At 33.9% G+C, this 15,404-nt stretch overlaps 1 protein-coding gene across 1 annotated transcript in view; it reads left to right on the forward strand.

Annotated features, from left to right (window-relative positions):
• The window catches only part of LOC141454292 (voltage-gated delayed rectifier potassium channel KCNH8-like), a 218,381-nt gene that overhangs the window by 41,342 nt on the left and 161,635 nt on the right, over positions 1-15,404 (forward strand). The window contains exon 2 of the mRNA XM_074128390.1: positions 2,375-2,458. Coding sequence (XP_073984491.1) covers positions 2,383-2,458 — 76 coding nt within the window. The 5' untranslated portion in view covers positions 2,375-2,382. The remainder of the gene's footprint in view (positions 1-2,374; positions 2,459-15,404) is intronic.

The raw sequence follows: 15,404 nt of genomic DNA on the forward strand, positions 1-15,404 counted from the left end.
TTAGTCAATATATTTGTAATTCATTATAGCAAAGGAAAAAGCAGACGTAACTATTGATCTATCTTATTTCACAAAAGCATAACCCGTCTGAAATAATGTAGAACTTCTGGTTCTTATAAAACCTTATATAAACTTGCCATGTCAATAGTTAGGTTTGCTAGAATATCTTCTTTAAATTGGCTGCCAATCTGCCTCTGACATTTGAAAAAAAAACTTCTACAGAAATCAGGCCTTTTTTTCATTTCTGTTTCTATCCCTGCAGGCTACTTCTGTTGGCTTTCTCTTTATATACAATGAAGGAAGCTTCTCTTACCAGTTGATCAGCCTCTTTGTTTCCGCCTAAAACTCTTTGGCTCTTTACTACTCTCGTACTCAGGGTATTTTCAGCATAGTTCAACAACCGTAAAACATTGAGAGTACATATCACTGAATCACAATCACTGAATACATAAACATTTAAGACAGAAGACACAACAATCTTAGATAGAGTTGTTTAATAGCATAAGCTCTAAAGAAGACCTAGTCGCTTAACAAAAATTAAAATTAATAAATTATGACTGAAATTGGCAAAAAGTTTTCTTCTTTTTGGATGGTTTACATTGTTGGACTCCAAATTTCCGCATAGACTTGAAGCCCTCTGAAGAACTAGCTATCCTCCTACAGGTTAAAAAAGAAAGAAGAATATGAGGAAAGTGATTAAATTTCAGGAAATTGTCCTTCACTTACAATATCATAACAAGGAATCAAAATCAAAATAACAAGCCTCATTATTAATGGACTAAAAGCAAATATTTTACTATTTTTCATAATGTAAAAGAAGAAGAAAGGCGATGTTCCTTTCTGGTGTAATGCACTAGATTTTCCTCTAATATTTGGTCTGAACATTCACTGCAAATGATAAATGATGTTGAATGACACATGAATATAAAGTGTACTTATCGTTCTTACGTCACTTAACTCTGAATAAAATTTCTCTCGGTGTTATAAAGTTTCATTAATAACCTATTCTTTTAAATCTATAACTTTCTATACTTTTATAATTATAGAAGTCTCATGTTTATTACTTCTGTTATTTTTATTTGGTAAATTAATCCTTTATTCATTTTTAATTTATTTACAACTGTACAATAAGTAAAAGAGATCGCTGAGTTGAAAATTCACACATGTGACACTTGACGAAGTGTCCTCCCATTGTAATACTTAACTAAAGATTTGCATTATTGAATGCGTTGGTTTCTAGGCCACTTGAGCTTTAGGCAACGCCTTGGGTTTTAATGAAGAATAGTAAAGGTTAATGAGGACACAAGGGGGATTTGGCATGGGATAGAGTGCTGGAGTTTATTTTTATGTAAATATATTTAGATGTAACCAAATCGGAAACGAGAAAGATGTTGAAATCATTTTGGAGAGCAAGGTTAGAGACATAAAACGGAAGTATTGGAATTTCAGAGGTTGGAATAATTGGATGCAATGAGAATGGGAAAGCTTGGTTGAACTCCTTAGGTCAACTCAGTAAGTACAGATTAGGTCCATCCCAATCCTATTGCACTAAAACTTATCTTCGTCCACCAATTTTGGCAAAACCTCCTGCTTAAACCAACGTCGACCTCACGTCCTTCTAAACCTCAAGCTCCCGATTCTTATCCAGAGAATTGCAGCACAGGCTCTTCTCAATACACCATTCTGAGTGGGGAAATTATTCTAGAGAAATTATCGCCAAATTGAGGCATAATTATCATATTTACTTGTACAGGTTATAAATAAATAATCTTTATATTTTAGGGTTCCGATCAAAATAAACTCGGTCTAAAAACAAAAATTCAACTAATCAAATCTTAAAAAAAAAGGTTAAAAGTAACTTTTCTTGTTCAGGTATTGATCTCGATCGGCGACTACATCACATTTAATCCCAATTTTTTAGTAAGAACCCCACTTTTTAGTAGCTAATACAATTTATTTACACCCCATGCCATGGAATCTCCATTAATTTTCTCGTTTATTCTATTTCTATATTATATGGTAGGTGGTAGTTAATATTACTAATACAAGAATATAGTACTCTCCAAACTCCTTACTAAAGTAATTCTCAACAAAGATGTTGACACAACATTTCTAGATTCTTTTAAAGTGATTTCGGTAAAAGAAGCGTATCATCAAAGCGTTGACAACCTTATTTTGGGGGGGAAAAAAACCCACGATAGAAATTTATTGAAATCATGAAACTAGCTAATTAGCATATTGGCTCATTTTTATTCTTTTTCCAATTGGTCCTACATTCCATCACAAGCAGAATCAATCTTGGCCATAATTTTTAGATATATCAACTAACATCTAATAAGTAAAAATTTAAATTATTTTTTTCTTTTATTCGCAGGTGGAGGAATGCCTGGACGGAAGGGGCTGCTAGCTCCTCAGAACACTTTTTTAGACACTATCGCCACAAGATTTGACGGGACACGTAAGTCATTTCTTTTGTATATTATAAATAGATATTGGGCCTAAATTCAGCTTCATTAAATTAAATCACTTTGTTTAATTTGTGTGTTACATTTAAAAGCATTATTATTGTAATTACAATGGTTTTATTAATCATTGTAATGATGTTTATCGAGTTCTACATCAATTATTAATGTGGATAATAAATGTATAATATACGAGGGTCGTTTGAAAAGTCCGTGCAAAAATAAAAACTACTTAATTTTTGGGGGTAAACCTTTTTTATTTTTCAACATAGTCTCCTTTTAGGCTTATACACTTCGTCCAACGCTGCTCTAGTTTGTTGATCCCTTCCGAATAATAGGATTTGTCCAAGTCTGAAAAATAGCCATTCGTTTCTGCAATCACCTCCTCGTTTGGAAAAATCTTTTTCCCGCCAGCCATTTCTTCATATTGGGGAACAATTAGTAGTCCGAGGGAGCCAAGTCTGGGGAATAGGGGGGATGTGAAACGAGTTGGAACCCTATTTCCATTAATTTTGCGACCACAACTGCTGAGGTGTGAGCTGGTGCGTTGTCGTGATGGAAAAGGACTTTTTTGTGGGCCAATCGTGGGCGTTTTTTTTTGCAGCTCGGTTTTCAAACGGTCCAATAACGATGAATAATATGCACCTGTAATAGTTTTAACCTTTTCCAGATAGTCGATGAGGATTATTCCTTGCGAATCCCAAAAGACAGTCGCCATAATCTTTCCGGCTTTTTTGGCGCAGATTCCCCCTTGGTAACCCATTGTTTAGATTGTTCTTTGGTCTCAGGAGTGTAGTGATGTATCCATGTTTCATCCACAGTGACGAAACGACGCTTAAAGTCCTGCGGATTCTTCTGGAACAGCTGCAAACCGTCCTTGCAACACTTCACACGATTTCGTTTTTGGTCAAGCGTGAGCAATCGCGGCACTCATCTTGCGGATAGCTTTGTCATGTCCAAATTTTGATGCAAAATATTATGTACCCGTTCATTCGAGATGACCACAGCACTAGCAATCTCACGCACCTTCACTCTTCTGTCATCCATCACCATATCATGGATTTTATCAATGATTACTGGAGTAGTAACCTCAACAGGACGTCCAGAACGTTCAGCGTCACTTGTGCCCATATGGCCACTCCGAAAATTTTGAAACCACTTATAAACTGTTCTAATCGAAGGTGCAGCGTCACCATAATGTTTATCAAGCTTCTCTTTAGTCTCCTGAGGCGTTTTGCCTTTCATAAAGTAGTGTTTAATCAACACACGAAATTCTTTTTCGTCCATTTTTTGAAAATCACTCGACTTTCTCGATTCAAACGAATGCCAAACACAAAGAAATAGACCGATCTGGCTGAAACTTGGTGTGTGTTCTTCCAAGAGATGCTACTAACTAAACATAACCTCGATACGCGCCAGTAGTGCTATCTCTCTGACTTTGCACGGACTTTTCAAACGACCCTCGTACATCTTCCATGTTTGTATACTTTTTCTGGTTGATTAACTGATTTTTTATAAATTATACAAGTTAGTAAGCATTCATTCGGTCTAATATTCCAGAATTTTGCTAGCAACATCAATAAATATTACAATTATTCTTTATTTTGTTACAAATATTATAGTGTAAATTGCTTTATTTACTTCCTTAATTATTCTATTTACTACAAAGGCATAGTAGTTCTAATTTTGGTTGTGGGTATTCCGAATAAAAAATATGACAAATTTTTAAGCTATATCTTTGAACTTATGTAAATATGATCAATCTAAAGAACATGACGTAATCATGAGTTTAAGATGATAATTAGGGAACGGATTCGTATGTATTTACATATTTTTTTCTAGGCAATTTACAGACGTTTTTCAACTAGAAGTATTCATACTGACACTTTTTAAGCCGTTTGAGTCTACTTTTATTTCACATATTTGGATGTTATCGCATATTTATACATATTTGATTAAAATAAATAAATATTTCTACATATTTAATCAAAATATGTACATATTTTTTCATATTTTTCATTTTGGGCATATTTTCATAATTGGGAGATGGTTGACAGGAACTGTGAACCACAGACTGTAGGGCTGTGAATCACATTGGGTACAATGGTTATTGTAATTTATACAGAATGCTGCTAAACAGTGACGGGCACTTGTTAGTTCTTTGAAGTTGTCTGACGTTGTCTGTTCTTTCAGCTCGTTCGTTGAAGTGTCCAATTCATTTCGTTCGATCACTTAGTGTATTCTTTTTTGGGTGAAATGCCACGAACATCGGCCTCAAACAAACAACTGGTTGCTAAATATCTTCGCGAGTTTCCAGTAGAACTTTTTCGAAGTGATGGAGACATTTTGTACTGCACAGCTTGTGACAAGCGCGTTTCTTGCTGTCAACGTTCCCAAGTCACCCAAATATTGCCACCGGATCGCACATAGAGTATAAAAACAGAAAGAAAGAGAGGACGTCCTATCAAGCCTTCCTTACATCTCCATCATCAAGTAAGTCTACTCTGAGTACAGATCTGTGCCGGGCTTTGGTTAGAGCAGATATCCCTTTCCACAAACTTAAAAATCCTCATTTCAAAGGATTCTTAGAGACCTATATTGGGGAAAAAATGCCTGACGAGAGCGCTCTGAGGAAAAACTACCTGGAAGATATCTATAAAGATAAACTAACCAAAATTCAAGAACATATCAAAGATGGACCGATTTGGGTGTCAATTGATGAAACCACTGACGTTGAGGGCAGGTATATTGCCAATGCAGTTATTGGAAAACTTGACAGTGATGCTGATGTGGATTCAAAGCCATTCCTTTTGAACTGTGAGGTTCTCGAAAAATGCAATCATTCCACCATTTCACGATTTTCATAAAAAAAAAATGTCCATTTTACTTAAATATTCCAGAGAATATTTTAAGAAAATCACATATTTTCCACATAATTGACGAAAATAAATGCATATTTTAATTAAATATTTGGCATTTTTAAATACATAAAAATCCGTTCCTTAATGATAATTATCAGAGAGTCGTTAAAAAAAAAACTTGCAGAAGTTTTGCTCTTAAATAATGCTAATTCCGAATGGTATTATGAGGAGCTTAAAGAGAAAAGAAAGTGGAATTAAAGAGATAAATGCCTTTAAACAGCGAACATCTTTAAATGTTTCAGAGCAATTTGAACTCCACTTTTTTCTTTAACTCTAAACATTTCGTTAGAAATTTTGTAATTCATAAATTCAGATTATATGCTTTACTTTATTATGTGGCAATTTATTGATATAAAGTACATATTGTAAGCCTCCAAGATGAAAACTTTGGAAGTTAAATTCACCTACAATCTTATACTCTAAATTTGCTAGTAAATAATCGTAATTGATACAAAAGTTATTTGGAAAATACATGTCACAGAGTGGACCCTTTCAAAACAATAATAAGCCAAGAATTACTGCAACATTGTAAAATGAATAATGTTCTACTTTAAAAAATGAAAAAAATTAGGGGAAAAATGGCTTTAAGCTTCAAAATATTTTTTTAAAGTTGTGTTTTTCATAACATTGATTAATTGGTATTAAAGGGTTAAAGAGAGCTTTCATTTTGAAATTGGTAAACCCGTTTTTGTTAAGGGTATTATATTTTCATTTTTTTTGTGTGTCTTTTCTGAAAAAATTGGTTATTTGCTGTACTTAACTTGTGCCAAAATTGAACTAGGGTCTTCAACTTATTAGCCAAAGCAGCATCCTGCTTCTTCATCATCATCATCATCATCAGCAGCCGCATCTTCCCCCAAAAAAGCAGAAACATTGAAATTATTAAATTAAATGAATAAAAATAAATTAAAGTAAAAGTAAATATAAATGCAGCTTTTCATAATTTTATCTCAAATTTTCCCTTCTAATAAGGGAACCCCTGTGGGAGCTAAGTCTCTTAGGGAAACACATAACATTCTGAGGCTAAGACTTTCATTTAAGTGAACTCAAAGAGAATGTGTAAAAGGGAAAAATATTAGAAAGACTTTGTACCTGATGATTAAAAACAAACTAAGTAATATCACCAGAGCTATGCAGAGAATTGTTGCTTTAATGTCGGCATACGAATTTACATGTCATTCGTTACTTGTTTTTTTTTCTGTTAATGTATTCATTTTTAATGTAAATAAAGGAATATTATGATTATTATGGCTCCAATGCCTTTTCTAAATACCACTTCAATGTGCAGATCTCACAGCATGCAGGGCATCAAGTTTTTTCAAAGCTTTTTCCAAGCTAGTAAGAATCAAATTCACACAAATTAATCTTAATTAGATATCTTACGACAACTAAGTACTTACTTGGGCAAAGACAAATGTTTACGTGTATCGTTTTAGTTGGGGATTGATAACTGGTTATCGCCAACATGGATACTGTTTTTTACACATTTTAAAGAAATATGTAACATCAATTCAATAATTTAGCAACAGAGGTAACAGTTTTTAGAGGTTGTCTTATTTCCATGCCCGGAATCTGTCCTATATGCTTACAGTAAGCTCACTCTGAATGTAGAAAAGACCAAAGCTATTGTTATTGGCTCCAACTCACTCCTTAAATCATTGGCTCCTCTCCCTAATAGATTATAGATAATCTATTAGGATAATATTATAGATAATATCCCAATAAAATATTGTTCCTCTGTGAAAAACCTTGGTATCACTTTTGGCCAAAACCTATCCTGGAAAAACCATGTTTCCCAAATCTCTCGCCGCTCCATCCATATCCTAAACCAGTTTAATAGTTCCCGTCACCTTTTTCCCAATTAAGGACCCGGCAACTCCAAGTTTCCTCTCTTGTTTTCCCCCATTTCGACTATGGTTGCTCAGTGTATGGCCGGTCTTTCTGGTGATATTGAAGCTAAGCTCAAGCGCCTCCTTGAACTGCTTTATAAGATTTATTTTCAGCATTTCTAGAGACTAACATTTCGCATTGCTACGATGAGTTGAAGTGGCTTTTTCCTGTCTATTGCCCACAGTATTTTTTGGCTTCCTTCCTTTTTCAAGTCATCCAGTCTCAAAGGCCATCCTATATTTTTCGACTCTTTTAATCCACGATCCATTCCCGTAATACTAGATCTCGCTCATCTGATCTCTATATTCTCTCACACCGTACCTCATCCTTTGACAAGCCCTTCCTAATACGTGCTACCTCTCTCTGGAACTCCTTACCATCATCTGTCCGCCATACTCCTACCCTTTCTATCTTTAAATCCCTTCTATTCAATTATCTCCTTTCTATCCAGCTTCCTCTGGAATTTTAATTTATTTCCTTAATTTCTATTGTTATTTTTATTTTCACTTTTTGTAAATACTTACGTATATTTTCTGTTTAATCTCAGGCCAAACTATTAAGGCCTCTAATTGTACCTGTTTTTATTCTTAGGGGACAATTGTCCCAGAATAATAAATTTATTTTCTATTCTCGTATATGCTATTATTGTCCAGATAAATAATTTTCTTTTATCTGAGAGATTATTTATTTTGATTGTTCACTTATATCTTTTTTGAATTAAATTGTATTTAATTAGAAATAAAAAATATTAAGAAAACATTGTGACTTTTTGCGGAATCCCAAAATAAAAATCTGTAATTCAAGTTAATTGAGATTCTCTTGAGAAACAACCATAGAAGAGGCCTTAGAGAAAAGGAAGTGTATCACCATTAAATGGGTAAATCAAAGAGTAAAGAAAGCTTATATTTTTTTTTGTAGGCAGAATGATGGAGAATGATAGATTCTGGATAAAAATAGATCTCTTTTGAAGGTTCCATGAGTGAGTTTTTCTTTTCTTTTCTTTTTTTTGGAAAATATAGTTATTCCACTGGGAAATACTGAATGAGATAAATACCAAGGTAAAAAAAGAAAGATTTTTAAAGGGCCATGATTAACCGGGAAATATATCAATCACCCTCGAGGAAGTGTTCAGAACAATTTATAGCGATCAGTCAAGTTTTGACATTTACAATCAATTTCCTATCTTCGCGTGGAGTTATAGGTAGTATCTAGAGTGCACTGATATGAATTTGTTATCAAGTTTCAATAAAGCACTTCCGTAAAAAAAAAAACGAGGAAGATGCATTGATTGATTGACATTTCTTCAATTTCGTGCCAATTATTTGAAGTCACTGCGAATTCATTAAGATTTTTGATCACTACTCAAGTTTGCCTTTCAGAAAATGGGCCACAATTCGACTGATCTTTTGAACTTTACCATTTACGATGACTATATTGATTAAATTGATGTGCCTAAAAGACTAGAGGAGAAATTTTCATTGTATCCATTATATCTTTTCTCTTCAAATTCCTTTTCTAATTGCTTGAATCAAATGTTTGCGATATTAGGAATGACCCTATTGCAATAATGTCTTTTACTAAGAAAAAGAGAAAGGTCCGGACTATGTCTACGTGACACATCATACTCACGAAATGAGAAGTCAAATTTGGGTACTCAGAAATGCAGTTACACTCTCTAGTACGAGGGTCGTTTGAAAAGTCCGTGCAAAAATAAAAACTACTTAATTTTTTGGGGTAAATCTTTTTTATTTTTCAACATAGTCTCCTTTTAGGCTTATACACTTCGTCCAACGCTGCTCTAGTTTGTTGATCCCTTCCGAATAATAGGATTTGTCCAAGTCTGAAAAATAGCCATTCGTTTCTGCAATCACCTCCTCGTTTGAATAAAATCTTTTTCCCGCCAGCCATTTCTTCATATTGGGGAACAAATAGTAGTCCGTGGGAGCCAAGTCTGGAGAATAGGGGGGATGTGAAACGAGTTGGAACCCTATTTCCATTAATTTTGCGACCACAACTGCTGAGATGTGAGCTGGTGCGTTGTCGTGATGGAAAAGGACTTTTTTGTGGGCCAATCGTGGGCGTTTTTCTTGCAGCTCGGTTTTCAAACGGTCCAATAACGATGAATAATATGCACCTGTAATAGTTTTACCCTTTTCCAGATGGTCGATGAGGATTATTCCTTGCGAATCCCAAAAGACAGTCGCCATAATCTTTCCGGCCGAAGGAACGGTCTTCGCCTTTTTTTGGCGCAGATTCCCCCTTGGTAACCCATTGTTTAGATTGTTCTTTGGTCTCAGGAGTGTAGTGATGTATCCATGTTTCATCCACAGTGACGAAACGACGCTTAAAGTCCTGCGGATTCTTCTGGAACAGCTGCAAACCGTCCTTGCAACACTTCAGACGATTTCGTTTTTGGTCAAGCGTGAGCAATCGCGGCACCCATCTTGCGGATAGCTTTGTCATGTCCAAATGTTGATGCAAAATATTATGTACCCGTTCATTCGAGATGCCCACAGCACTAGCAATCTCACGCACCTTCACTCTTCTGTCATCCATCACCATATCATGGATTTTATCAATGATTTCTGGAGTAGTAACCTCAACAGGGCGTCCAGAACGTTCAGCGTCACTTGTGCCCATATGGCCACTCCGAAAATTTTGAAACCACTTATAAACTGTTCTAATCGAAGGTGCAGTCACCATAATGTTTATCAAGCTTCTCTTTAGTCTCCTGAGGCGTTTTGCCTTTCATAAAGTAGTGTTTAATCAACACACGAAATTCTTTTTCGTCCATTTTTTGAAAATCACTCGACTTCCTCGATTCAAACGAATGCCAAACACAAAGAAATAGACCGATCTGGCTGAAACTTGGTGTGTGTTCTTCCAAGAGATGCTACTAACTAAACATAACCTCGATACGCGCCAGTAGTGCTATCTCTCTGACTTTGCACGGACTTTTCAAACGACCCTCGTATGATTGTGCACACAAAAATTATGCATGCGTTTGGTAGGGATAGAGTAAGCTTTAAGCTTTTCTTTCTTAAAAATCATTAAAAGAAATAAATGATTAAATGATATCTAAAAACATTAGAAAGTGTAAATGTTCATCTAGTGTTTCCAGAATTTAATATTTATAAAGACATCAACCGAGTCACAGGGTTAATTAGAACTGAAGAAACAGAGGATTTACGTTGCCGTATGATATCTTCAAACACCTAAAACCGAGCTTCACCTGTTTAATGAACTTAAGTAACATTTAACAAGTTGAAAATGACTAATTAGTGAGAATTAAAATTAATTTTCGCCAAATGTAATTTTAAATTAAGTTAACGACTCTTTTATTCCTATTTAAATTTTATGTTTGTTTTAACACGAATTAAAGGTGTTCCTTTTATTTCTTTGTTTATTTTAGTAATAGAAGTTTTGTGTAAATGGCGATTTCTTGTTTAAAATTTGAATGGCGATGTTTTTTTTTTTTCAAAAATCATTGCTCATTCATTTTAGTCATCGCTCTGGTTCAGGCAATTGAAATCTCATGATCCGCGTACACTAGATGTTGGGTCATCCTTTTTAAATAAAATGCTCATTATAAAATATGATTTGTCAATCACGTCTTTTTGTTACGTTCCCTGAAGATATCTAAAAATCAAATTGAAAATTTAATCTACGACGATTTTCGGTCGCTATAAACACGGACAACAGAGAAAGGTGTCATCAAAATTTGGCAAGATATTCTTACTGTAATCATAGGTCAAGAAGTCTTTTATAATGGGTGCATTAAAATGATATGATGATTACTTTTATTTGATGATAAAACCAATTTCTCCTGTTTTACCCACAACCATTACATTACACTACATTTTTTAAATCTTCAATTATTATTATTTTTTACTTTGGGTCACCAATAACATTTTTTCGCAGCCAGATACCCTCCCAAAACGTGTATTTCTGTTGGAAAATTAATATGGAAAACCGTTCACGAATAGATAAAATTGTAACTTTGATCTTAAATATCTCGACAAATATTAGAGATATCGAAACCGGGTCAACGTCATTTTTCACAATTTTTTTATGTAGTTTTCATAATCATTGTCAAAACCAGTGGTCCTTATGAAACTCCAATAAGGTTTTTGCCAATAACTCCGCCAAAAAAATGAAGATACAGCATCGGGGTTGGAAAATTTGAAAACTAGACCAAAAAAACATATAGTTTACTTCGTACGTTTTTTCGAAATTCCGCTTTCCTAAAAAGTTATTAGCGATTGGTGCGTATACACATACAGAATCGCTATTCTCTCTCTTTCGAGGGCAAAATTTGCGAAAATCATGATTACCCACACACTGATGTTATTACAAATATTATAAATAAATAAATGAGAATAATGTTAAAGAGAATAATTTATTTCATGCTTGCCACAGAACTATTTGCTTGGGGGTTGTTGCAAACTCTGTTTCCTATTAAATGCTAACCCTTTAATTAGTTTACTAATTGATTATTAATTGGAAATTGCTGCAATGAACAATCTCAAGAACCATCAGCCATAAACGTTTATTTATACACTCAAGAAAATTTAAGAATGAATAGTACATGAAAGCGATTTCCAAAATAGTAAAATAGTAATAACAATTATTCTATTTAAATTTGCGTTTACTCAATTCCTCTTGCTTCTGCTAATTTAGTTCGCTACCTTGGGATGTACATCGACAAAAGACTAACGTGGAATCCGCACACTAAACTGAAAAGACTAGAACTCAACCGACGAAACAAATTACTGTTACGACTAATTGGCAGACAATCCAAACTACCACTGGAACATAAACGACTAATATACAACAGTGTACTTAAACCGATCTGGACTTACGGACTTGAGCTGTGGGGTTCAACCAAACATTCCAATTCACAAAGAATACAGTCCTTCCAATCAAAAATTCTCCGATAGATTACAAATTCTCCATTTTATGTGTCTAACTCTACTCTCCATAACGATCTCAAAATCTCATACATAACTGACGAATCTAAATCTAAGTATCGAAAATTCTTTGACTCTCTTCCATTCTGTACCAATCTTCTTGTTCTAAATCTCGCCTCCACAACGATTCCAGATCGTCCTCCACGACGATTGAAATGCTGTTGGCCTCGTGACAATCTCCAGTAATGTAAGAAACTCCAGCGAGAGTGTTGCCTGTGGGCAGCTTCTCTCCTCAAGTTGATCCAGTCAGGAAGACTTCTTTTATCGTATTCACTTATTACGAATTCTATTCTTTGTAGATTGTGAATAGCAAATAAATTAAAAAACAAAAAAAAATTGCGTTTATGAAACCAGATTAGCGTGATAAAGTTTGAATAAAACGAAATAGAAGTTCTGGAGTTCTAATACAATGAATGTATGAGTGGATTTTGTAAATTTAAGAGAGCTGCTGTTGGCAGATAGCTCTTCAAATTCAATTCTAAAATATCTCAAATCTAGAGAAAGGAAATCTAGAGAAATATGGAAGTACCTGTATGCAAGAGAATTAAGGGACAAAAACTTTGTCTTTTCTTTTTTTAACTAGATAGATCGCGTTAGAGCTTGATAGGCAGACTTCCGTGATCAAATGCTAATTAGAACCAGACACACATCTGAGTAGTTTAATAACTGATGACGATGATGATATGAATAATTGATGAGTTTACCCAAGATATTTGCATCAAACCACAATCTTGTTATAGCAACCACAACAAACAGTTTTAAGTTCTGAACAACAAATGAAATGGCATTTCTATTTACTAAATGATACTTATGAAATAAAGTTAAAAAATAAATCAATTAGGAAGAATGCTGTCGAAAATCTAATGATCTGCTTCCAAAGCTATTGTGTGACATTTACAATAATTCCTGTTAAATCAAAAATATTTTTAAAGAGTCTTCTGAACATAAGATTAATTATGTTATTGCGGAAAACATTATTTTGAAGACGTATAATGTTTTTTTTTCTTAAATATTGAAAGCATATAGGAAGGATTACTTGCTTAATTGTCTAACAGGAATATTTGTGCATCCGATCAATGATGTGGGATTTCACTAAGGTAAGATGATCTTCAAGAAAAATAAAGAATAAATTCATAAATGAAAACGTGAAGAATGGATTTCAGGCTTCAGCAGATGATCATCTCGTATTAGAATAGAATAGAAAATAAACTTATTATTCTGGGACAATTGTCCCCTAAGAATAAATACAGGTACAATTAGAGGCCTTAATAGTTTGGCCTGTGATTAAACAGAAAATAAATAAATAAGTATTTACAAAAAGTGAAAATAAAAATAACAATAGAAATCAAGGAAATAAATTAAAACAACTAAAATTCCGGAGGAAGCTGGATAGAAAGGAGATAACGGAATAGACGGGATTTAAAGATAGAAAGGGTAGGAGCATGGCGGACAGATGATGGCAAGGAGTTCCAGAGAGAGGTAGCACGTATTAGGAAAGATTTGTCAAAGGATGAGGTACGGCGAGAGGGAATATAGAGATCGGATGAGCGAGATCTAGTATTACGGGAATGGATCGAGGATTTAAACTTGAAGAGTTGAAAAATATAGGATGGTCTCTTTGAGACTGGATGACTTGAAAAAGGAAAGAAGCCAAAAAATACTGGCGGCGATAGACAGGAAAAAGCCACTTCAACTCATCGTAGCAGTGCGAAATGCGAGAGCCTCTGGAAATGCTGAAAATAAATCTTATGAAGCAGTTCATAAGAGGCGCTTCAGCTTAGCTTCAATATCACCAGAAAGACAAGGTTAAGGTTTTTGGTGTTTGTAAGAAATAGAAGATTCAACTTGAAATAATTATTTCGTTTTGAATAAATAACTATTTGCTCCAGATTTCTTAATTTTGGTGAATTTTAAATTACTGTTATGTAAATCTAGAATTAAGGTAAAAAGAATTGAAAAGGCTTGATCACAGATGATAAGGCGTTTTCCAAATAGTCAAATAAATACAATAAATAAAAGACTTAAATTAAAAATATAAGTGGTAAAACATTGAGCAAGAATGGCGCCTTAGAGCACTTATCTTTGCCTTAAAATGGAGTTCCCTTGAAAAAGATTTTGAAGAGAATTGAAGAAAAAATCAAATATAGTATAATCATATTATTTCTGATGAAAATTCAAAATTGAAAAACAGAAGATTTTTACCACTTTTCTTTTTGTGGGAGGTGAGAATAAATAGAACTGCATGGCTTTTTTGGTTCGAGTATGTACAGTCAACACTACTTTTTATAGATATTATTTAAATAAAATCAATAACTTAACATTTATATACACAGTACGTTATGCAACATTATTTTACAAACCGGAGCGATAAAGAGCTAATTGTTATGTCTTTTAAACCTCGAAGGACAGTTTTCATTTAGCTTTTCTTGTCATTTTCATTTCTTCACCAAGCTTTTCTCCTTGATTTGTGGTACGCTTTCTTCATTACCTTCATTCCTATTCACTCTCCTATTTGTCTATTGTTTTCTTATGAAGTTGAATATCGCTACTAGAAAAAGAAAGAATTAGATGAAACAAAACTAGGTTACCTTTACACGAATTGAACATTACTTTAGATTACTTTTTATCACTCACAAATCATCTACAGAAAGTAAACAACGAGTTGAGGTTTCATAAAGGAATTATAGTCACAATCATTTTGGAAAAATAAAGCTGTGGGGATGGCTTCGCTGTTTCAAATATAAAAGGGAAAAATCTTCTGGTATTCTTTATAGAATAAATTTGCCATTTTTCTCACTCTGTTTAGCTTTGAAGCCACTAGCAAACTGTAGACACACACTTCTTGCTGCAAGGACTTTTTTTTTTATTGCAGGTCTTACTGAAGGCAGTGATCAACAATAAGTTTTTGCATTAATAGTTTGGTGTAAGTAACCTAACACGTTGAGTTTGCATTCTTCGTTTTTTTCTATTTATTTAATTTTAACCTTACTTTTGTGAGCACTTGTTTAACTTTCACTTTTAAGAAGGGTGTCGTCTCAAACATGATCTTGAAAACTAGATATTAGAAAACTCGCTCTTATCAACGCGTTGCTTCAGAATCTCCGATTACCTTCTTTCTGTGGTAGTCTATAAATGTTAAAGATACTATGAGTTCTTTTCCT

The sequence above is a fragment of the Rhodnius prolixus genome, unplaced genomic scaffold (assembly GCF_049639745.1).
Source record: "Rhodnius prolixus isolate KJV_2025 unplaced genomic scaffold, Rpr scaffold_9, whole genome shotgun sequence".
Classification (NCBI taxonomy): Eukaryota; Metazoa; Arthropoda; class Insecta; order Hemiptera; family Reduviidae; genus Rhodnius; species Rhodnius prolixus.